The sequence below is a fragment of the Calliphora vicina genome, chromosome 2 (genome assembly GCF_958450345.1).
Source record: "Calliphora vicina chromosome 2, idCalVici1.1, whole genome shotgun sequence".
Taxonomy (NCBI): Eukaryota; Metazoa; Arthropoda; class Insecta; order Diptera; family Calliphoridae; genus Calliphora; species Calliphora vicina.
The window spans coordinates 46050687-46075349 of NC_088781.1; the positions used below are offsets into that span (position 1 = coordinate 46050687).

The 24663-nt window shown below is 30.8% G+C and overlaps 2 protein-coding genes across 2 annotated transcripts in view; both read right to left on the reverse strand.

Moving 5' to 3' along the window:
* Window positions 1-4498: 4498 nt before the first annotated feature.
* Window positions 4499-5863, reverse strand: LOC135950430 (hybrid signal transduction histidine kinase M-like). Its single transcript, XM_065499973.1, has one exon. It carries the CDS (start codon window positions 5861-5863, stop codon window positions 4499-4501), a length of 1365 nt encoding a protein of 454 aa, XP_065356045.1.
* Window positions 5807-24663, reverse strand: part of crp (cropped) — a 53662-nt gene continuing 34805 nt past the window's right edge. Inside the window, exon 3 of the mRNA XM_065502398.1 lies at window positions 5807-7420. Coding sequence (XP_065358470.1) covers window positions 5960-7420 — 1461 coding nt within the window. The 3' untranslated portion in view covers window positions 5807-5959. The remainder of the gene's footprint in view (window positions 7421-24663) is intronic.

A 24663-nucleotide genomic window follows, 5' to 3' on the forward strand; every position in this document is an offset into this window, starting at 1 on the left:
ATCTGCAATGATAACGTTCATGATATTGTTAAAAGAAGTTTTAGATTTATTAAACTAATTTGTTTTAAAATTGCCAAAATTTGTTTAAATAATAATAATTATAAAAAAAAGAAAATATAAAAAACAAATTATTGTTATTATTAAAAGGAAATAAAGATTTTAATTGTTTTAACAACACGAAAAATAAAATAATAATAATAAAATGCGATGGTTTTGAGTGCTTAACAACTAAACAATAATAATTTATTTATTTAAACTTAAATATTACAAAAAAAGAGTTGTTTGTTTATATTTATTTATATACTTAAGTGTGTGTATATGGTTTAATAAAGTTTTTTTTATATTTTCATTTCGCTTTCTTTATTAACAATTTAATTTTTTTTTTTTATGATTTATTTTCTTTTTTCAGTTAAATTGTTTAAAATGTATTTTTTTCTATTTTCTTTGAGTTTGTACTTTTTGTTGTTGTTGGTTGGTATATTGCTAAAAAGATGGGGTTTTTATTTTTTTTATAAAAAAAAAAAACAATTTTATTTAATTTTTATTTATTTATTTTTGTTTAGAGGTTTCAATATTGCTTTTTTAAATTTTGTAAGAGTTTTTAGAAAGTTGTAGGTTAGCCGATTAATTTTGAGTTTATTTATTTTAAATATTTGCTTTGCTTTTGAAAATAGATTTTGAAAAATATTAAAACTAAGGAACTCTTTAAAAACACTAAAGAACATTTTTGTTTGGTTAATTCTTTTGTGTTTTGTTTAGACCTTAAAGTTAGTTTTTTCATATGAGGCTAATTATTTTTTAAAGAGATTTTTGTTTAAAATTATCAGCTTTTACTATTTTTCAATATTAACCCCCATTTTTACAATGTCTAGTTATTTTTTAAGTCAAAGTTATACTAAGAGTTTTCATAAAAGACAGTATAACTATCAGTTAAGAAATAACCAGACATCATAAAAATGGGGCTAAATGTTTGGAAATTAAGAAAATTGTAAAAAGTTTAAGGGTCGAAAGAATTAATTTTCTAAATCAAAACAAATATTCCGTTAATGAATTAATTCATAAGCTTAATTTACTTTTACTTCAATTCATTCCTTTGAGAAATAATTCTTTATTGAATCAAATTTTTTTGAATTCAATTCCAATACAAAATAGCTTTAAAAAATGTATTGATGATTGATTCAATATTTCTTCAATTCACATCAATTACAAAAAAGCTTAAATCAATTTTTTTCAATATATTTTGTACATTATTTAAAACAAAACAATTAGTATTAGATTTGAATTAACAAAAATTTAATTATTTCAAGACTGAATTAATTCATAATGGAACGAAGAATGAATTCAATTTAAATAAAAGTCTTTGAATGAAGCTTAATAATTAGATGTTATAAATGGATTTATGGAATGAATGGTTGAATTTTTCAATGCCGAATTAAGATTTTAGAGAATTAATTCATTCGAGGCTCTGTTCAGAAGCACGACCGGAAAAAAATTTTACATTTTTTGTATGGAAATCACTCAGTTTTCAAATCATTTTTGAGTGTTGTTAATGCAAAAAATGTAAAATTGTTTTCCGGTCGTGTTTTTAAAGTAAACTGTAAAATAACATTTTGGTTAAATATCAAAATATCGTTTCAAAATAATTAGCTCATTTGTTTGGTTTTTTTTATATATATTTTGCCAAATAAAATTATAGTTTATTTTCCAAAAGAACATAATGCTTGATCAAATTATAGGTAAAATGTTAATCTTTAACAATAAATAGTTTTAAAATCTGGTAGATAGATTTTCAAAATAAATAGTAAATTGTAATCAATGCGACTTGCTCTGGCTAAAATTGTGAAAAATCTAATTTGAAATATGTTGTTTTAACAATTCCACTGTTACTGGAGAAATAACTTAAGGTTGCTACCACTGTAGATGAAGTCAAGTCCAATTGTCTTACATTACCATTAAGAATTGCTTAATTGTTCTTACACTTTAGCAGGCGTTTGAAACAATTTATTTATACTGCGAACGATACATACACGATTCCCTTTCGAATCGAATTAGGGAGTAACCCATCTGATAAATAAATGATGGTGTTCCATTTTGATTTGCTTCAAGGTTTTAAGTGTTTGAATAATGTTTGTTGAAAGAATTGCAAATGATCAGATGAATATTGCTAAAACTTCTATTTTTACCTTCGACTTGTTATTGTTGTTTTTTACGAACGATGAGGAAAAGTCCAATCAAAGGTAAGTGTAAAGATTGGTGTCTTCAAAATTTACTCCAATTGTTTTTAAAGCCTGGGTTAAAGGAGGGTCGGTCCGATTATTGTTGTTTTGGACTTAAATCGAAAATTTGTACATTATATAATGTCCTACAGTTGTTATAAAGAGTTGGAGAGTCATATTTATATCTAAGGACGGTCAGTCCGATTATTGTTGTTTGAATCAAAATCAAATAAAATCACTTTTTAGTTTTCAATAAAAATCTAAAGCTGATTTAAAGTACATCATATTAACTTGTATTGTAAACAACTAGCCGTTTTACAGGTCCAATGTGTTGAAAGTTCTTCCGCGGGGAAAAAGATTTCGACTTCCGTAATGAACGTCGAGTAAAAATATCGTTTTCGTTTTGGAATTGTATTCCAAACTTTTTTCATTCATAATTTGTTGTTTAAGGATTTTGTTCTTTGACAAAAAGAAAAAAAAACACGTTTTTAAATACATATGTTGGCTTTAATTTCCGCTTTAAACTGAACCACAAATTTTAATTTCGATCCGGCGCGTAAATGGAAGAGACGTTTGAAGTAAAATTATTTTTAAACGTAACATGAAAAACTTTAAATTCGTGGATCACTGAATCGTAAAAACAAAATTTATTAGAAAAGATTTTAAACGCCCATTTATTGAGGCAATTTGTCTTTTCTAAATTTAGCCGATATGTCCGAATTGTTATAAACTGCGTTGTTATAAGTAGTTGTTGTTGTAAGAACAGTGTTTGCCGAGTTGAAAGCCCTTGGATAAGTGAACTCGGGTCATTCCATTGCGTAGAACCGGCTGACGTGGTTCATTGGTTCTAGAAACATTTCTCACAGACCTCTCAGAGAATCTCTTAAAGTTTGAACTATTTTTTTTAACCCGTCAATGGTGACGGGTGTTAAAAAATTCGAATACCTTTATTATGGTGACGGGTGTTAAAAAATTCTAATACCTTTATTCTCCGTTATAATTTTTGTTGCAATTTCGAGTAGCTCCCATCAGTTCACGATGCTCCCATCAGTAACACGTTTCGAAAAATCTTCAGTTGAGACCGGCATCACCATTGATAAAAAGTCAAATTTGCGTTACCATTGGCGGGTCATGGTTATGGTTTTTAACAAATCATAACCCCAAATTGGGATTACAACAATCGGGAGCTGATTTCGACCGTTCTTGTCAAAGCTCTATAAAAACAATTCATCAGTAGTATAAAATAATGGTTTCAGCATTATTTTAGCAATATTTTCCATGTCTGTATCCCCTTTAACCTTTTTATTTGACTCATTAAATATTAATATTTTATTAAGATTGATCTTTCAATAGAAACAATCATTGTATTTACATGTTTTCATAAAATTGATAACAAAAATTTCTTATTTCATCCAACTGTTAGACGACTAATATGAAAGTGAGAGGCAACAACCCAAAAAAAAAGGTGACATTCATAGAGACGCCACCAATACCGTAATAATGTCGTACTTGGAGGTCGACCACCGCTTATAACAGACTCGCAGAAAAAATTCCGGGAAAACAAGTCGTTCTGGCACAGCTGAGGTCGGGATGGAGCAACAGACTCAATGCCTTCTGGTTCCCAAATGTATGCCCGGTTTGTGGTTACGGATCAAATGATACCCCCATAGCTGCCCAGCTACTTCCCTTAGTCAAACAGATTTATGGATCCACCCAGTTGAAGTAGCACAATACCTTGGCCTGGACCTCCATGCATAACCCCCCGGATTAGAAAATTGTATAGTTTTAGCTGTTACAACATCTAAAATATGGTCTGAATTTCCTTGAAAATATAATGGCTATGATGTGAGAGTTATTCATCGACTTAAATAATGGTTTCAGCATTATTTTTTTTATTTCATGTCTCGCTTATTTTTTCGGTTCCTCTTAAATGAAGAGGTTAATGGCTATTAGAGTTTTGTCCCTTTATTTTCAATTACAAACATTTGCATACTACAACACACCAAACTGTCTATATCCAACCTTTGCTCAACTATTTTCCAACGTTAAATACAATTAAAAGAAAAACTTTAAAATTTTAGCCAAAAACTCTTAATAGGAATTCTTTAAATGATTGTCTGAATTAAACACAATATCTAAACACCGGTACATTGTAATTTTGTTTTAAAAATTTGAGAGAAATATAAAATTTATAAAATTAACTTAATAATTTTACCTAATTTCAAGCATTATTTTCTTTTAGAATAATAATTCTTAAAATATGTATGTATTTTGAAAATGTTTTAATTATTTTCGAAATGTAGAAAAGTGTTTTTATTATTATTATTATAATTATTCTTTAAAGAAGTCGAAACGAAACGGTTTTTACGTATTTTCTTTTTGCATGATAAATTTGGTAGATGTCGCTGCTGATGATGAGTTCTTGTTAAAGATGTGGAGGATGACAATGATGGTGATGTTGAATTGCATGTAAATTTTCTGGGTTTTGTTGTTAATGTTGTATTTTTTATAATATTAGGAATAATAAGAGAAGCAAGATTATTTAATTTTTTTGATATTGTATTTGTATTATTATTATTATGATTATTAACATTTCTTTTATGAATATTATTATTAAAGTTAATATTTTGTTTAATATGATTTTGTTTATTATTATTATGATTACGATTAATTAAAGGAGTAGTTGTTGTTGTAATTATATTATTATTATTTGTATTAGTAGTAGTTGTTGTAGTAGCTGTTATAGAAATATTGTTATTGTTATTATTTGTTTTTTTAGTAATAATAGAAATTGTCGGTTGTTGTTTTTTGTTTTTACTGCAATTTGTTGTAGTAATATTTAAAAAATTTACATTTTTATTAATACTAGTCTTAATGCTATTATTTAAATAATTATGATTATTTTTATTATCATTATAATTAAACAACTTCTTATTACTATTAATTGTATTATTATTAATATTATTACTAAAATTAAAGTTATTTTTCAAAAACATATTGTTATTATTATGTTGTTGTTGGTTTTGTAGTTTTAAATTGAAATTAAAATTATGTTTCATTTTAATGGTTTCTTCAACTTCTACTTCATCTTCATGTTCATTATCGTTATCATCATCATTTGTTTGTTGGATTTGTGGTATAAATTGTATTAAATTATTACTATTACTACTACGAGTAGTAATTTTTTGTTTTAAATTACTAGTATTACTTTTATTATTATTGGTTTCATTAATTTGAACATTCGATTTAGAAGTTTTTTTAGAATTCAAAGTTAATGAAGAAAACTGTGGCTTGGTAGTGGAAAGTGAATCAGTAGTGTTGTTGTTGTTGGTGGTTTCTGTGAAATCGGTATCATCATCATTAATAATTTCTTCAAAAATTTCATTTATTTTATAAATTTTATTTTCAACTAAATATGCTTCTTCTTCATCTACCATTTGTTCTTCTTCTTCAACTTCAACTTTGTCTTCTTCATCTTCTAATTCCTGTAAATTCTCTTCAAATTCCTTTAATGCTTTAACTTTTTCCTGTCCATCGTCACCACCACCATCATCATCGTCATCATCGCCTCCGCCGCTGTTGTCGTCGTCCGCATATTGATCATGATGTTGATGATGAGTTTGATGTTTCAAGGTTGTGTTGTTCATTTTTGAAGCAACTTTATTGTGTTGCAATTGTTGGTTTTGTGTTTGTTGCTGCTGCTGCTGAGTTTGTTGGTGTTTTGATGTTGGGAGGCTGCGAAATCAAGACAGTTGTTTGGCCACGATAACACCGGGACGACATTGTTTTACCGACGTAGTACTAATGGTCATATTACCCGGTGCTCCCGCAGAAGTTGTACCGACTTTTGTTATTGTTGTACTGCCGCCAGCGGCATTTGTTTGAACTTTAAAGATGGCGGTGGGTGTAACTTGCGAAACCACTGAGGTAACAGTTGCTCCACCACTTGAACTTGCTGCCGCTGTTGATGACTTTGTAATATCTTTCTGTATAACTGCTGCACCGGCTTTTGTTAATGTCATGGCAGTACCACCGCCACCCACAATAGTGACTTGTTTACTGCCTCCCTTCAGCTGTAGAAAAGGCCGTAATTCCGCTAAAGTCTTACGTTGCGCGACCACATGCTGTTTGGTAGTCAAGGCTAAAGGCGCATCCTGACCGACTGCTCGGACGGCCTGGGTCTGTACCAACACCTTGTGCTGTTCACCGTTGCTGTCGGTAAACAGATGATCGCCCTCTAGATGGCGTATGGCTTCCACTATTGTTTCGAGATTTTGCCGTGAACGTGTTAGGCCACTGGTTTGTTCGATTTTTTCGGTTTTCACTTTTTTCAAAGTGGCATCTGTTATACGTTCCACCTCGACTTTGGGTGTGGCCTTAATAGCTGCCTGTAAGATGGGTTGTAACATGGCGGGTGTAGGAGAGTTGCCCTCGGCATAGGCTTTTGCTATAGCATTTACCGCTACTTCTTGTTCCGATTCTGTAGAGGACGACGATAACACCACTTCTTCGTGCACATTATCTTCCGTTATAATTTCGGCAGCTGCCGCCGCAGCTTCACTGTCCAATTCTTCAATGGTGGAGCAAACCACCACCTGCTGCTGGCCCGTCAGTTCATCGATTTCGACATAGGAAAACTCTTCGCATTCTTCACGCAGCAAATTGCCAGTATGTTCGATTACCTCACGGGGAATGTAAGTGGTTGTGGTGCTGCCGCCATCTGTTTCATCAGCTTCGGCGGCGCTTGGTTGGGGTGCGGTTGCTACTGAATACAATTGGCGTTTAATCATTTGTAATTCCTCCTCCAACATTGTACGCAAACGTCTCTCCTTATACAGTTGCTCCTTTAGTTCGACCATTTCTTTTGTGTTCTGTTGCAATAGTATTTGAGCCTTGGTATTAGCTGCCGCAGCGCCACCAGCTGCGTTTAATAAAGTCATTGGTTCGGGCGACATTGATCCCAGACCCTCATCAGACGAATCGCTTATAGTTTGAACATTGGCTACATTGTCGGTTAGTTTGCGTTTCTTAATGGCTACACCTGTTATATTTTCGCCATTGCTGCCGCCATCCGTATTGCCACCACCGCTGCCAGCTTCATGTTGTCCCAACTGTCGCTTTAGTTGGCTATTTTGTGCCAGTAATTGGGTTTTTTGATTTTCCAATTCACAAATGTACTGCGATGTTTGCTGTAATATGGCAGCCTAAAAAGGAAAAAGAAGAAGGAAGGTATTTCAATGAATGTCTCAATATTGTGGGAGTAATTAAATTTTCGAAATCAAATAAAATAATTTCATTACGCATTAATTTCTAGGCTTAATTACTTTGTACTTCAAATGTATTAAATTCATTACTTTGAAAATTTAATATTTATACAATAGAATTAATTCCTTATTTAATCATTTAAATTTTCTTTTTGAGCATCCAGAACACCATTTTGATAAAATAATTTTATCATTTGCACGTGTTGTTGAACGCCATATCCGTCCATGGTGATTTGGCAAAACAAACAAAATAATTGACAGCCAATTCGAAAGATGGCAACTGTCAAAGTTTGGAAGTCCCTATTATAAAGCCTGAGAGTGGACTTTCATTTGTCAGCATGTAAAACTTTCTTTTGAGATTAAAAAATCCAAAAGAAATTCTTTCTGTATGCCTGATACCTGATGTATTTTCTTCTTTGCATACATATATCCGTAAATTTTGACCTGCATTTTATTTCCACGCTAAAAACCAAGTAAATGTTTTCAATAACCAAGTACATATGTACATACAATTGTAGAATATATTCACACACTCCTATCCTAGTGAGTATCTGTCTGTATGTCTGTCTGACTGTGTAATTCGCCAGTTTATTAAAGTTTTCTCAATCTCAAGTTGGATACAAATTTATCGAGAGTTGCGCGCCATCCCATATTTGCCAAGTAATATATGACGATGATGCATGTTCATATGAATGGTTGACCGAAATGTCGAACATTGTGTCTCTCTGTCTGTTTGGTGGCGTTTTGCATATTTGTTTCCATCGTTTGTTAGTTTCTGTGTGTGTATATATTGTAAAAGTTGGATTGCTGCATAATTGCATTCCAATGACGGTCACTGACATTTGGCATTGTTAGAATTATGTGTGTACAATGTGCAAAGATTTTCCTTTCTTGTTAATTTGTTTGATCTTTAACGAAATTCATTCATTCAAATTCAATTGTATTTATTATACTGAAATGGTGGCTGGAAGATTTAACCTCGGAACTTGAGAGATTAAATTAGTTTTCTTGTCCGTGTAGGTATTTCTTGAGATGATTAACGTAGTCGTCAAGATGAAAGGATTATGTTTGGGTTGTTTATGACAATATATTATTGCCTTTGATTTTTTTCACCAGTAAAAGTTTGATTATACCTACTAAGCTGGAATGGTATGCATATAAGATCCGGAGAACATCCGTCTCCTTTGCGTTTTATAAACTTTATCCAACATTTATCCTATTTTGTAATGAAATCATCTTGTAAGGGGCCTTTGTGAGATGATTTCATCGTTCGAATCAAATCTCTTTCCACCGATCCATTACTACAGGTTTGGAATCAAGAAATAGTCACTCGGGGATAAATTCATAGCTTAATTCATGGAATTTTACCATTAAAACTGTATGCACCCTTACATTGCAATGGTGAAAAATAACTTTTTCCTTGCACAAATGTCGTTTTTTCAAATACTCATTAAATCAACACAATAAGTTGACATAATATTCGACATTGATTGTTTTACCCTTTTGAAGGGAAAATGGCTCAAAGGGAAAATTGCTATCGTGATATTCCCATGAACTTTTCATTCACAATAGTTGATTTTGTTCGTAACAGCTGCTTATTCTTTACAATATTCCATCTAAAAATTCACCATGTTGTGGAATTTTTTCACGTGAACACAGTTGATGAACGAGAAATGGGAAAAGGGAACATATTTCATGTGAAGTATTGATTCGCGATAGGGGTGAATGTGGATTATACTGCGTGCAAGGTGGCTGACAAATTCACCTTGGCCTTTTTTGGCGCCGATTCAACCCGAGAAACCCACTGTTTTGATTGCTGTTTAGTCTCTGGTGTGTTATGATGGATCCTCATTTCGTGCACGGTTAGGAAACAGCGAAAAAACATACTGCGGTTGAACAACGAAAGCGGAAAGCTTTCTCATACCCAAGTGATCATAAACAACTGAAAACACTGAGCCATGTGAAATGTCTATGGCTTCCACAATCTCTCACACTTTCTATCTCCGATCGGCCAACACCGTTTTCTATTATTTTGGGTGTAGAGACCTCAACTGGAAGTCGAGAACGTTCGTCCACAAAGAAATTCAGTAAACCACTTTTTTTTACCATTGAAATTGATGGTGCAGAGTTTTCATAGTATTTAACAAGCTTATAGTGCATTTGCACCTAAGCGAAATCTAGTACATATGAGATTTCGAGCCAAATCTAGTTATTTTGACGATACAAAATGAAATCTACTTCGAGACTAGATTTTGGGGAAATCTCCTCAAATCTACTCAGTACCTAGGGATGCAACCTTGAATTTCTTAATAATGTACTAAAAAATACAGCACTGCACAAGTAAAATTTGACAGATGCAAATAAAAAAATAATAAAATAATAGGTATAAAAAGTGCGGAAAAATTTTAGCGTTTGAAAAATATGTTCAATGGATGAAAATATGAATAAAAGTTATGTGATACATAGGAAAATACAAATTATAATAAAAAAAATCTACTTAGTCATCTGTTTTTGATATTAAATGAAATCTTGCTAAATGTATAGATTGTAAAGATATAGATTTTGACAAAGATTTCAATTGAAATCCACTAGATTTCGATTCGGTGTTAATGCAAAAATTGGCCATAAGGCAAATTTTTGATTTTGCTGATCACACTATAAGTTTTCATAAATCTGGTTTTAACATTTATTGCGAAAACTAAAAATGCAATACACTGAACTCGCGATAATATGTACACCCCAAAATATGAACAGTTTTTACTTTTGTTTATCTATCTACACAGAGTTGAAATCTAAATCAAAAGGGTAGTGGCTAAATTCTAAATCGACTGCTTAATCATTTTTGGACTTCCCCACCTGTAGATGGAAATTAGATGCCATTCGCAAATATGAACAATCTTGCAAAAGTGAACTGTCCTGGTTTTAATTAGTGAGTGCCCTGTACATTAGAGTGCTCCAAGAAAATAAAATTGCGAATTTTGACCGTCCCCCCCTCTAGAATTGTTATATGTATTGTAGAAACACATTGTGTAAAATATTAGGATGATAGGATAACGTTAACTGGTGGCGCAACGACGCTGAAGTTTTGAGGTGCATTTACAAGGGGAAAATATGCAATTTTTTCAGTTTTTGTAAAAATTTTGCCATTAAATAATGACTTTTACAATTTAATTTAAAAGAATCGAAATGTGTACGTAATTGTCGTTATAATAAGATATAAAAGACAAAAATTGGTGAAAAAATGTTAAAGTTATTAAAAAATCGCCAGGCCATTAACGTGTCTCAGGCCACTAGAACAAGAAATTTATGAACAAAATTAACATATTTTGAGAAATATTAAAATAAAAGCTTATTTTTACTTAAAATTTATCCATATTTACTTGTATATGAGTTTTTGTCCTCGTAGGATACCGTTAACCTATTCGCAGGAATGACCAAAAAAATTAAATTTTTTTAACGGCAGTTTCAAAACTCCAATTTCAAATTTTTAAAAATTTTGTTAAACAAATTTCAGAATTTTTTGATCATCACATGGGGATTTATTGACAACATAATAGGGAATAAAAATGTGAAAAAAGTATGTCAATACCTCCTATAGTTTTTCCGTACCTGCGATATAAATTTTGCGATTTTCGAGAAAAACTAATTTTTTGGCCATATTTTGGGGAATGACCAGAATTTCCTTACTGTAATGATTTTTAAGTAAAAGCTATTCAGAATAATATAGTCCAGGTAATTTTAAATATAGTCTGAAAGTCTTACTAAAATCGGAAAACTTTAACCCTTAAATCGTGAAGGTCAAAGGTAAATTTTTTCAATATTTGGAATTTCTCATGGAAAGATAGCGAAATATTATATATTTTTGGGCCGATTTTGATGAAACTTAAGAAAAATATAAAATGAAGTCTAGTATTCACAATAACAGTACAAAAATGGAAATTAACCCTTAAGAGTACTTGGGGTCAAAATGAATGTGTTTTTCGTGATTTTAAAAGTTGAGGGTCATTTGGACCCCAAGTGCTATTAAGGGTTAATTTCCATTTTTGTACTGTTATTGTGAATACTAGACTTCATTTTATATTTTTCTTAAGTTTCATCAAAATCGGCGCAAAAATATATAATATTTCGAAATCTTTCCATGAGAAATTCCAAATATTGAAAAAATTTACCTTTGACCTTCACGATTTAAGGGTTAAAGTTTTCCGATTTTAGTAAAACTTTCAGACTATATTTAAAATTACCTGGACTATATTATTCTGAATAGCTTTTACTTAAAAATCATTACAGTAAGGAAATTCTGGTCATTCCCAAAAATATGGCCAAAAAATTAGTTTTTCTCGAAAATCGCAAAATTTATATCGCAGGTACGGAAAAACTATAGGAGGTATTGACATACTTTTTTCACATTTTTATTCCCTATTATGTTGTCAATAAATCCCCATGTGATGATCAGAAAATTCTGAAATTTGTTTAACAAAATTTTTAAAAATTTGATATTGGAGTTTTGAAACTGCCGTTAAAAAAATTTAATTTTTTTGGTCATACCTGCGAATAGGTTAACGGTATCCTACGAGGACAAAAACTCATATACAAGTAAATATAGATATATTTTAAGTAAAAATAAGCTTTTATTTTAATATTTCTCAAAATAGGGTAAACGCTCCTATAGTCGGCATGACCCAGTAGTCGGCATTTTTGACTTAAAAGCTTAATAAATAAGAATAACGATAATTTTATACAAAAGTAAGATTTAACTTTAATTAAACATACACTCATTTATCTTTATGTAATGTTTAAATTTGGGTGAGATGAATATTTTCATCTATTTTTGTCCTCATTAAGTGACCATCTTTCAACTGGTGCGGAAGTGCCTGTTTTTTAAGAAATTTTTTAGTGGCAAGGCCAACTAAAACAAGTTAGTAACCATATCAATTTAAGTAATATTTTTACCAGAGTGGTGTTAACAGATAAAACTTTGTTTAAATATTGCCTACAATGTGAAAGTTTTCACAAAAAATATTTTTTTCGGTTATTTTAATTGATGCCGTCATTAGGAACAAAAATTTCTATGATTTTCAATAGTCGGCATAGTGATGCCGACTTCAGGAAAATTGCTAATTTTTTGTATTAAGCTCAAATTCTACAAATTTGTTTATTACTCATCTCTCTTGACAATAGATTTGAAGAAAATGAGTTTGAAATGAGTTTACCCAATAGTCGGCACAGTTTTAATTGAGCATTTTAAGAACTGCCGAGTATAGGAGACCAAGCATCCTGAACTCGGCAGCAGCTTTTTATTTGACTGGAGATAGTTAAACAAAGTAATATTTAGAGATTCAGTAGGTATTATTAATTCTAACATCTTAGAATTCCAAATATGGACACTCCAGAAAAAAAACCCATGCACCAATATCCTGAAAAAGCCTTAAAATGTTTTCTATGCGAGAGAAAGCCCGATTTCTGTATTAGGTGCCAGTAAACAATATGGAGTTCCGCGTTCAAAAATATAGGACAAATTATACGGTTCCGAAGGTCCTATGAGAATGGGGCCGCAAACAGTGTTATCTAATTCCAAAGAAAGTGAGGATTAACTTAACACGGTTCAAACAATCGTGAAGGAAGAGCAGCAAACCACACCATTTGTATATGATCTACCCGGAAAGAAATGGTATAAAGGGCTTTTTAAACTGTTCTCTCTAAAATAATCATGTAAGGTACCTTAATAAACAGGCTCTTTACTAAATCAGTTGGAGTTATTAGTAGGTGATCGGCCTGAAAATGAGAAAAGAAACGGATTTGGATCTAGCTTTGGAAATAGTCAACCGACTAGCTCCTAATATGAGCGTAGAATTGATTCCGATGACATTATCGAAGAGAACAATAACTTAAAAATAAATTATCAAACTATTGAAATTGTGAGTAATCTTACCATAGAGGCAGGCACGTTCATAATTAACAAGGAAACGTTGAAAATATGGTAGTATCGCCAACTTTAGCTGAAGAAAATCACAATGAAACGTTGAAACCTGTTCACTACTCATCTCCAACTTTATCAAATAATTATTCAAATACTTGGTTTCAGCCTTTTAACTGTTCAAGTCCAATCCCAACAAGTTGTAGTTGTACATTTAAAATTTTTTCAAAGTTTTTTAATAATATTATGGTCACTGGGATATTGTATATGATTGCGGTAACCATAATATGTTTACGTTACCATTAACATGATTGCAAATAAATATATATTTATGGCAATCATTTTCATGATAATGATTTATCATAATATGTTGATCTCAGAATATGATAACCATAATACTAGAACAACACAATATGTTGAAGTATTACATCATAAACATGGTTGCCACAAACACATAAATATTTACTACAATCATATGTATATATGATTGCTACAATGATGTGAATGGTAACTTAAACATAAAATAAACATAAATGGTTACCGCAAACATATACATAATTACAGTGACCATAATAGAAAAATAAAATAAACCAAAACAAATTAGAAAAGGAAGATAAAACGAGTTAGGGGCACATGTGAAGAGGATTTGGACACAGATCCTGAGGATGGTTTTTCCACAGTGGTTTCACCTCAAATTTATGTTTTTTATTAGTATTTATTTAAATGGCTGATATTTTAAATAAAAAATAACTTGAATTCTTTTAAGATTTTATTCTTTTCTTAATAAAAAATGCTATGCCGACAATTGGGTCACAAATTGCCGACATTAGGATCAACGGTGCCGACTTCGGGTACAAATCGTGTTTTTTCAAAAAAACGTAAATTGCTCAAATTTAATAAAAACTGCTTGAAAAGAATTAATTGAGTCTAAAACTATACAAATTACTAAACAACAATAACCCATTTACATCCCAATACCATGTTCGCACTCATAATGGTATCACTTTAAAAACTGAAAAAAAGTTAAACTGCCGACTACTGGTGCATTCACCCTATGTTAATTTTGTTCATAAATTTCTTGTTCTAGTGGCCTGAGACACGTTAATGGCCTGGCGATTTTTTAATAACTTTAAAATTTTTTCACCAATTTTTGTCTTTTATATCTTATTATAACGACAATTACGTACACATTTCGATTCTTTTAAATTAAATTGTAAAAGTCATTATTTAATGGCAAAATTTTTACAAAAACTGAAAAAATTGCATATTTTCCCCTTGTAAATGCACCTCAAAACTTCAGCGTCGTTGCGCCACCAGTTAACGTTATCTTATCATCCTAATATTTTACACAATGTGTTTCTACAATACATAGAACAATTCTAGAGGGGGGGACGGCCTGTACCTAAAAAGTTTTTTTCGTCCATACAATCTTGGAGCACTCTACTGTACATACATATTAAAATTCAAATCTTAAATTCCACTATAGATACCTCTGATACCTATAAACATGTGAAGTTTTATTAAAATCCGGATAACCGTTTAGAAATTGCAGACTTATTTTTCCATTTGTTTGAAATCCCCTCAGTGCGTTTTGCTCTGTAAATCACAGACTGCAGCAGTCAATCACACAAGTTGTGATGTGCAATAAAATAAAAACAAATGGGAAAAATGCCGCCAATAAACCAAAACAAATATGTATGGTACCTGTATGCAAAATTATCAAAACTAAAAACAGTAGAAAATAACACACACATAAAGAACTACCTACTACAATAAGAAGAAAACTTATAAAAACCAAATACTACAACTAAATGCCGGTAATTTAAATTAAGCACAAATATAAAATACAAAAATCCCACTACGCAAAATTCTAAACCAACAGACGACGATTTACATAAAAACTCACAAAAAAAAGGTAAGAAAAAGGGCAAACAACAAAACAAGAGGAGGGTGTAGGGGTTAATAAACATACTGTAAACAAAACAAAAACAGCAAAGCAAAGCAAAAAGAAAAAAAACACAACAAAGAAAAAGCACAAAAAATTAAAAATATAAAAAAATGTAAACAAATACTAAAAATATTTATAAGAACAACAACAAATATACGCTCATATGTTTTTAGCGGCTTTAGTTGTTGTGTTTATTTTTTTTCGTTATTTCTCAGTTGTTGGTTTTTATCGTCTCTTTTTTTTCTGTAAACAATTCATTCAATTTTCGTTTTTGTGGTGACTGTACTTTTTTTGTTGTTCGTAAGTGTGTGTGTATGAACGGAACACGCGGCGTCATCCTCCTCTCTAAGTTTATAGTAGTTGTTGTTATTGCTTGTGTTTAGCGAACAATACAATACAACAACACAAAAACAAAACAACAAACCAAGTACAAAAACAAACGATAATAAAAACAACAAATACACCGACAATATTCGCCGCAACTATGTTGAGCAAAAATTTGTGTTTCTTTTTCCATTGCATTCATAACAAAACAAATACTACTACTTGCTCTGTGATCCGGCTGACTGAAACACAACACACGAGAAAAACTGGGGAAACAAAAGAAAACGAAACACTGTGTAAAAACACATGTTTTTTTCGGTATGAATTTGAGAGATAGAGAGAGCGAGTGTAGAGTTAATAAAACGGAAATATTAAGTAACAAGTGTGAGAGTAAACTAGATAATTATGTTATTTCTATCTCTTTCTTTCCTTTCATATTCCATCACACCTTGCAAATAGAGAGACCATCATCATCATATGTTAGGCACAGTTGTTTGTTCGCATGCTTCCAATTTCCAACAAAAACATGGAATACTTCCAATATATAGTATGTGGTTGTGATGACTAAAATAAAATTTCAAAAAAAAAACTACGCAAAGCAGCTGATGTTTACACACCCATACAAATACCCTGCATTGAATATTTTGCAGAAAATATGTTGTTATTGTTGCTTTTGAAAATGAGACCCGACCGTATGACGATTGCCTTCGTATTGTATTTCTATAAATGGCGCGCCTTGTGATTTATTTAGTCTTAAACATACATATATGCAAACGTTTAAAAACCACACAAAAATTATTTAGAAACATAACGATAATCGAATTTGTATTTCTTTTAGTGTATTAAAGAAACAACTGATAATATGCCTGTTTGTATATTTTTTCTAATTGTAAAAATCCATAGTTCTATCTTTTACACAAACAGGTCGATGGACAAATCAAAAAAGAAACAACAATTTTGAACTGCATTTATAATACATGCGTGTCTAACACGCATAGTGTGTCAACAACAAACAGCGTCTGTTCTGTTGTTTTTGACAGGCCTACGTGATATTAGTCAAGAAATTTTTCTTAGAAAAATTAATACAAAAAATAGGAATAATCCCAGGATTATTTCCTTCAGTTTACCTACCTATTTCCTAATTTTATAAAACAACATGCAGCTCTGTATTTCAATTTCATTAATGAAACTTGATTGAAAGACAAACTAAATCCATGGATACCAAATTGTGAGGTTTAAAGGTAGGATCACACGATTGCCGCAATGCACCAATTTAATAAAATTTTTATTGTGCTGAATTGGTGCCCAACAAAGAAATTGTCCCAATCAAATTCTCTGCAGTCACATGATTGCCTCATTTTATATAAATTTGATTGTCGTAAATTGGCGCAAAGCGATTTAATGGCAATAACACTATGCAACAAATGGAGACTTTTGGAAAAACACAAGATCATGACAGTATAGGTTCGACTCTACTACCAAAGGGTAGTACAACCCTATACTCAGTTTGCCCATTTTGGTGACCGATTTTTTTTTATGGGCCCCCAAAGTTTCTGAAAATCAGTGGGGCCTCTAAAAAAGGTGTCATCAGGTTTTGGTTAACAGCTAATTCAGACTTTGTGCTACGGCTTAACTTTATATGGCAATAATATAGCTAAGAGTCCGCCAAATAAATTTTGTTAAAATTTGTTTCCAAAAAATAGCTTTTTCGTGCACTTTTGTTGAAAAAATATAGGAAGAAAATTTTTTTTTTTTACTTTTTTTAGAATAACTTCCAGGGACTCCTAATTTTTCAATAACAATATCTCGCAAAGTTGTAGCTACGGTAAATTTGAATAACTCTTGTGAACATATCAATGCATTCTGAATGTGTCTAGTCACTCTACATAGCACATAAAGATCACTTTGTACCTTAACAATTTTCGTTTTTCCTATTTTTTGACGCTAAAACAAAGATTTTTTTGTAAAAATAGTATTATCAAGTCCACACTTCTATGTTGTGCTGTATTATTTACTCGGCTGAGGTGTTCGGAATGGGGATCAGTGGGTGGACCTTCAATGTCACACATTTATAAAAAAATTACCAAAAAGTCATTTATGATCCGAATGAGCTGCAATTTCAAATATAGATAGACCTTGAGAAGGTCTACAAAAAATATGATTTTATCTGTAGTTATCTCTTTTAGTTCAAGAGATATTTGGGTTTAATATTTTTTTAAATTTTGCCCGATCTTTTTTTCGTATTTTAAATTTGATGGGCCTACGAAAGGTCGAAATTTGTTTTTTTATATATGACGTATATTTGCGATAAAATTCTAAAGAAAATAAAACAAATCTGATAACAATTATTTCGTCCCTATAAAAAGTTACACGCATCCAAAGTTGAGGCATCTTTTTATATATTTCAACTTTGTATGCGTGTGTTTTTTAAGTTTTTTCCCAAAAAAGTCCCCATATTTTTTCTTTTATAAAAAACTAATTTTCTTCGGGACTATATAAATTTTTTTATGATCTGGAAAGAGAACTTAATGCAAAAATATATAAGGTAAAATTTGACTAACTTAAGCGGACATTGTACCCCCCAGCCCTATCCAAACTTGGGCAATTTTGAAAAAAAAAAATTAGGTTTGAGTAAAAAATTCTAAAAACGCAAAGCACCGACCCTCAAAAGCTCATCACATTTGTATAGCCCCATATGTTGTTTATATACATACAGAACGTTTTTACTATCATGCTGTAAATAACGTCAAAGTGGGCTATTTTCTAAAAAAAACTTCGTTTTTGGAACAAATTTTCGCCGTTTCAGGAATTTCGGTGTTTAAAAACAAAGAATGGCAACATTAGTGATGCCATTGACTTACGAATATTTAGGTCTATATTACTTCCAAATTTTATTGTGATGTCTGTAACTGTTCAAATTTTACATTAATTCAAAGATTTTATTTTTCTTGATGGAAAATCACCATTTTAAAATATTATTAGTTTTTAAGGTAAATGACGTCACAAAATTATTCATTTCACTAAAATGTCAATCTTTAAGTCATAAGGTTTCCACCGATATCAAAAACTTATATAAAAAGCTTATATTTACACTTCAGAAGTTCCACAAACCTTGCCCACTTTCAAAAATTTTAAAGTTTTTTCATATCTTGCATCAAGCCGGTCTTGCATGATCAAGATTGGATAAAGTTATGCGCCCGGATCATACCGATAATGATTTGCCCATTCTTCGTTATTCCAGCACAATAGAGAAGTATACACTCGAACATACATTTTTAACAAAAAATTATTGTTTTAGAGTCAAAAATTAGTAAAAAACTACAAATTTTAAGCTACAAAGTGATTTTTGACAGCTATTTAGAATACCTAGGTATGTTCGGATTGCATTGATATGTTCACGAGAGTTATTCAAATTTACCGTAGCTACAACTTTGCGGGATATTGTTATTGAAAAATTAGGAGTCCCTGGAAGTTATTCTAAAAAAAGTAAAAAAAAAAAATGTTCTTCCTATATTTTTTCAACAAAAGTGCACGAAAAAGCTATTTTTTGGAAACAAATTTTAACAAAATTTATTTGGCGGACTCTTAGCTATATTATTGCCATATAAAGTTAAGCCGTAGCACAAAGTCTGAATTAGCTGTTAACCAAAACCTGATGACACCTTTTTTAGAGGCCCCACTGATTTTCAGAAACTTTGGGGGCCCATAAAAAAAAATCGGTCACCAAAATGGGCAAACTGAGTATAGGGTTGTACTACCCTTTGGTAGTAGAGTCGAATCTATACTGTCATGATCGTGTGTTTTTTTCACTGTTGCACTGTGTAATTGTCGCATTCCAGTCACTCGATTGTTCTAGTTTACGGCAACTCAGAGAAACAGCTGTTGAGCTAGATGTTATATTTTGTTTTGTTTACATAAATGTAAAAAAAATCTATTTGTGAAAAAATTATTTAACTAAAAAAAGAAAATTTCGTCGGCCTTAATTATCGTATAAAAAAAATTAATAAAGAAATGTTAAAAGATGTATGTGGGTCAGGGAGTGGCTCACAAAAAGAATATTTCATTTACAAAATTGAATATTCGCGCTAATTGTCTTCTTTTTAACTTTTTTGTTGGTGCATGTTGCCTATCAAGCATTCACATGATTGCCGCACCAGGGTTGCATTAGAAATGCAAACTTTAAAGAAATACAATGATATTTTTACACCGATTTGACTTTAGAAAATTTAATGAACCATCGGCATCTAAAAATCCTATTATATACCGTTAGGTCTGTATTTTCCATACAAATATATTGTTTTTGGAAATTAATTTATAATATCATATAAAGTTTGTTTTTCATGTCCAAATTTTTAGTTTAGCTTTCGGTTTTAGACCTTTACAACCGCGGTTTCGGTTAAAATTGAACACGAAACTCTAGGTTTAAATCACTATGTGCCATCTGAAACCAATTCGATTTTGTTTAACATATTACTCGATTTAACAAATAGAAAGGTCTTAATAACAATCAGTAAAATGGCAAACCACTGTATTTAATCACGTCAGTAATATGGTTGAATCACAAACTCACAAAAATAATGTAAACAGTCCGGTCCCTCTTCAAACACAGATGAAAGTGATCTCATAATACCGCTATTTTATTATGTATTTGTGAGCGCGTATGATCTGCCAAAGTATTTGTAAAAATTTTTTGTATTTCGTGGATATTTATAGACCGGCATTATCAATGTATTTTAATTGAAAAATAAAAAAAAGCAAAACAAACTAATGCTAATGCTTTGCACAAGGCTGAAATAAACGTAGATTATAAATATTTATAGTTTCTACAATACAAAAGCGATTAAACAACAAAAATGTAGATAATTGTACAATATGTATAATGAATAATAAAAAGACAAAGAAAAACAGCTGAGTGTATATCACAGTTATATGTATTCATTTCAAATCAGCTGATATTTTTTGTTTGTTTTTATTTTTGTTGTTGCTGTTTTTTTATTATAAGGTTATGTGCAGGCACACAATCTACAAACATGCATACAAATTAATATAAACAAAGGCTACAGCTGTTTTCTTGTTGTTTTTTTTTCTAGTAATGTCATGAAAGAGAAAGAAATCAGATTTGCATTTAACCTGGTTTTCTATAAAAAAAAATAAAGTAAATTTAAGCGTTTTTAGGCATTAAAGTTTAACAAAAATTCATTTTGGCTAAACAATGGAATGAATAATATTTAAGTTAGTAAAAATGGCTTGATTTGCGAAAATTTAAAAACCAAACTAATAAACGATTTTAATGCTGGATTGAATTAAAAAACTATCTGTAATTAATATTCAATTAATAAATCAGCAGTTTCAATAAATATAAACCAAATTCGAGGTAAAACTCAAAATTTTGAAGGAAGAACTCATAAAACTACTCGAAAATTGCAAGATAATTTAATACCAATAGAGTTTAATCTATCATCTAAAGTTAGTTCTCGAATTCCTACAAAACCCGTACAGCTCGTCGCATACAATTTGCCAAAGACTAATAAATAAAACTGATCGAGACAGAATTGTATTACTTCATATACAATTTTAGAGACAGTGATGGGAGAACATTTCTAAGACGCCCGAAGGGAAAAAGACTGGGCCCCATGTGATCAAATAAGAAAGTCAAATATTGCAAATAGTATGAATCCTATTCATATCATTAATAATGACATGGCTGGAATCGGATACAGATCCATTTTAAACTACTAGTATGTTGTCTATCCATACGCTGAGGAAAATATGACATTAGTTTAAAGATTCCAGCAAGATAATGATCTCAAAAACAACTCTAGGGTTGTAACCGAGTGGTTGAAATCTAATGACTTGCCCAAAATTTGAAAGGAAGACCTCATAAACTACTCGAAGATTGCAAGATAATTTAATAGCAAGAGAGTTTAAGAAATTCATATCTCCCTAGGTGGTTATTAATCATCTAAAATTGGAAATTGTTCTCGCACGGTTTGCCCCAGCGCAAATGAGGATGATCTTGGTTGATATCACCTCGCAAAAAAAATTCTGATCATCCTATTCGTATCATTAATTATGATACGATCCATTTTAAACTATGTTGTGCATTCCTATGCTGAGGAAAATATGGCCCTAGTTTAAAGATTCCAGCACGACAATGACCAAGACACACCACTAGGATTGTAACCGAGTAGTTGCAATCCAATTAGCTACGCATGTATTTTGAAGTGACTTGTCCAATTGCCAGATCATAATCCAATATCAGTTTCATGTAAAGCCGTGTGTCCACTACCAAGTTTTCTTGCGGAAGTTGCTTCCGGGAGTGACTTGCATGAGATTTTGTCGTGTAAACACGTATTAGAAGTCGACTTCCACAAGTCACGGCTTGTAGAAGTTACTTGCAGCAATTATGTCGAAACACGTATTTGTTGCTTGCTGGAAGTAACTTGAACGACTTGCTGTGAACTACAGAAGAAGACTATAAGAATAAAATTAAAATTTTTTTCTTGTTTTTTCTGTTACCTACAAAAAATCGAAGAGTAACTAAAAGTCGGTCATGGGAGTTATAGCCAATTTCATTTTAGTATCCTGCTTTTGAATACTTGTTTGAATTAATGATAAAATGTATTCAAAATCATCATTAGACATTCTCAGGAAATTTTTCAGCTTCATGCAATCTTCAGTGATCAATTCTTCAAGTAATGTATTTTTGAAACTTAAATCTATGCGGCGCAGCACTCAATTTCTCATCTAAAAACAGCTGTTTTTATTTTTATTTTACTGTGGTTTTGCATTTGTTTTAATATTTCATTTCTGACACATCTTAGCACAGCTGTTTAGAACATTGACATATCCGTTTATCACACAATGACAACAGAAAATTCCATTTCAATTTCAAAATATCCTCTATTTATATTACATACATACTTTTAAATTAAAGTTTATACTCCTCGATGTATAGTAAGAAGTTTTTCATTGAAACCATCAGCTGTCTGTCTGTCTATCTCCTCTACTCTTCTCTCTCTTTTGAATATTTTAATCTTTCTTTATTTGTTGTTAATGTTGTAGTAGTGTGTAAGTGTTGTACATTTATGTGTGTTATGTATGTCAACAATTTAATAAAAATAGAGAAGAAAAAAAAAGTAAAAATAAACTACAACACGTGTTTGAAATGAGCTCATTTAATGTGATAAGGTCATTCACTTTAATTTCTTGTTGTTTGAGTTAAAATATTTAAAAATATGTTGTTGGTTTTTTTTTTTGTCATAATGAATGAATTAAGCTTTTACCTATGTCTTGACCCCCATTGTCTGATTAATAATAATTTTGGTTTAAAGGGTTAAATTTTGTTTGGCTTTCGTCTAACAATCAATGGCAAAGTGTTAAAATAAATTAGAGAAATACTTTCGGTTTTAATAGGTAAAAAAAACTAATTTAATTTTTTTCATAGGTAAAAGTGTGTGAATATTGGAGAAGCATGAAATTGATAAAAAGTAAATCTGCTTGCTGTATTATATTGTATATGGATTAGTTTTATCAAAAGTTAAAGATTTGCAAGATTTGAACATAAAAATAAACCAAGAGATTTCGATTTGAAGACTAAATAAATCCCATTTAACAAACAGTTTAGTCGTCAGTTTTTTTGTCAAAAAAAAATATTAAATTTCGAATTTATTTAACAGATGTCGATCTGTTAAACATTTGCTATTTTTGAGTTCAAAAATCGGCAAATCTGGCAGGCCTGCTAATACCAACATTCAATATCTCTCTTTCCTTAGTCTCTCCCAACACCCACATCAATTGAATATTTAAAAAAAAAATTATATTGAAATTCTGCTATAGATTTTCCATATTATTTATCAAATGTGTACGTGCTGATTGAATTAGTCATAACTAGTTGCAAAGATCATTTTTTTAATATTTTAAAAATGGCGCCAGTTTAATTTAACATTTTTCATAGTTAGAAATTTGGCATGACATACATATAAAACACCAACAAAAAATAAATAAAAAACATGTGTTTTGTCTGTCAATGCAGGTTTATTTATAAACACAAGTGTGAGTGTGTGTTTGTGTAGGTGTGTGTATTTATTTAGAAAAACCAATTTTACAAAAAAAGTATCTTTAAAAATATAAACAGCTGCTTTATGATGATTATTATTAAATTGTTCTCATTTTTTTGTTTGTTTATATTTATAAATATTTTTTTTCTTTTTCAAAAAGATTCACTGTTTTTGGTGTTTTCATTTCATTGTGTTGTAGATAGATAATTATAATTCAAGTCAGTCGTCGTCTTTCTCCTTAATATGTAAGATCGTTAAAATATCAAATACACAGCAACAACGATGAATGAAAATAATTAAAAACAGCTGTACTCATGTGTGCTCTATTTTGAGCATTTTTTTATTTCTTTCTTTTTTTCATTCATTCAATCATCATCATCAGGGGCAAATAATTTATTTTTTTTTCACTTAAACAGCTGTTTTTTTTGTTTGTTTGTTGTTTTTTGTTCAACCTAAATTGTTGAATGTGGTATGTGTTTTTGAATACATTGTTGCGCAGCTGATAGATTGGATTCATTGTTTTAACAAGGCTCTTTAATTTTTTTTAAATAAAAAACCTGCTTTATTTTAACCTCGTTTCTTTAAAAAAATATGTATAATATTTTTGGAATTATTGGAATAAAGTATTTATTTTGGATATATTTATCGTTATACAAATGTAAAATGGAACTGGCAGTGTTTCTGTTAAAGTGCCAATAATTTTAAAGCAATCTGTGGAAAATTCCTTCTTTTGAGAGTAAAGTAAACATAGAAAATCATAACACAATGAAAAGGACTTGTATGTTGTTGTGATGGTTCCAAGAATTATTTTAAAACCACTAAAAAACTCTCCTTACAAAAAGCACGGCTGAAGGGAAAAAGACTGATCCCAAAGTACACAAATCAAGACAGCCAAGTTTGGTGATGGCAATGTCCTGTTTTTCAGGGCATGGTGTGG

Excerpts from the sequence above, each read along its gene's own strand:
- LOC135950430 (XM_065499973.1), bottom strand. The coding sequence starts at position 5,863 with ATGAACAACACAACCTTGAAACATCAAACTCATCATCAACATCATGAT.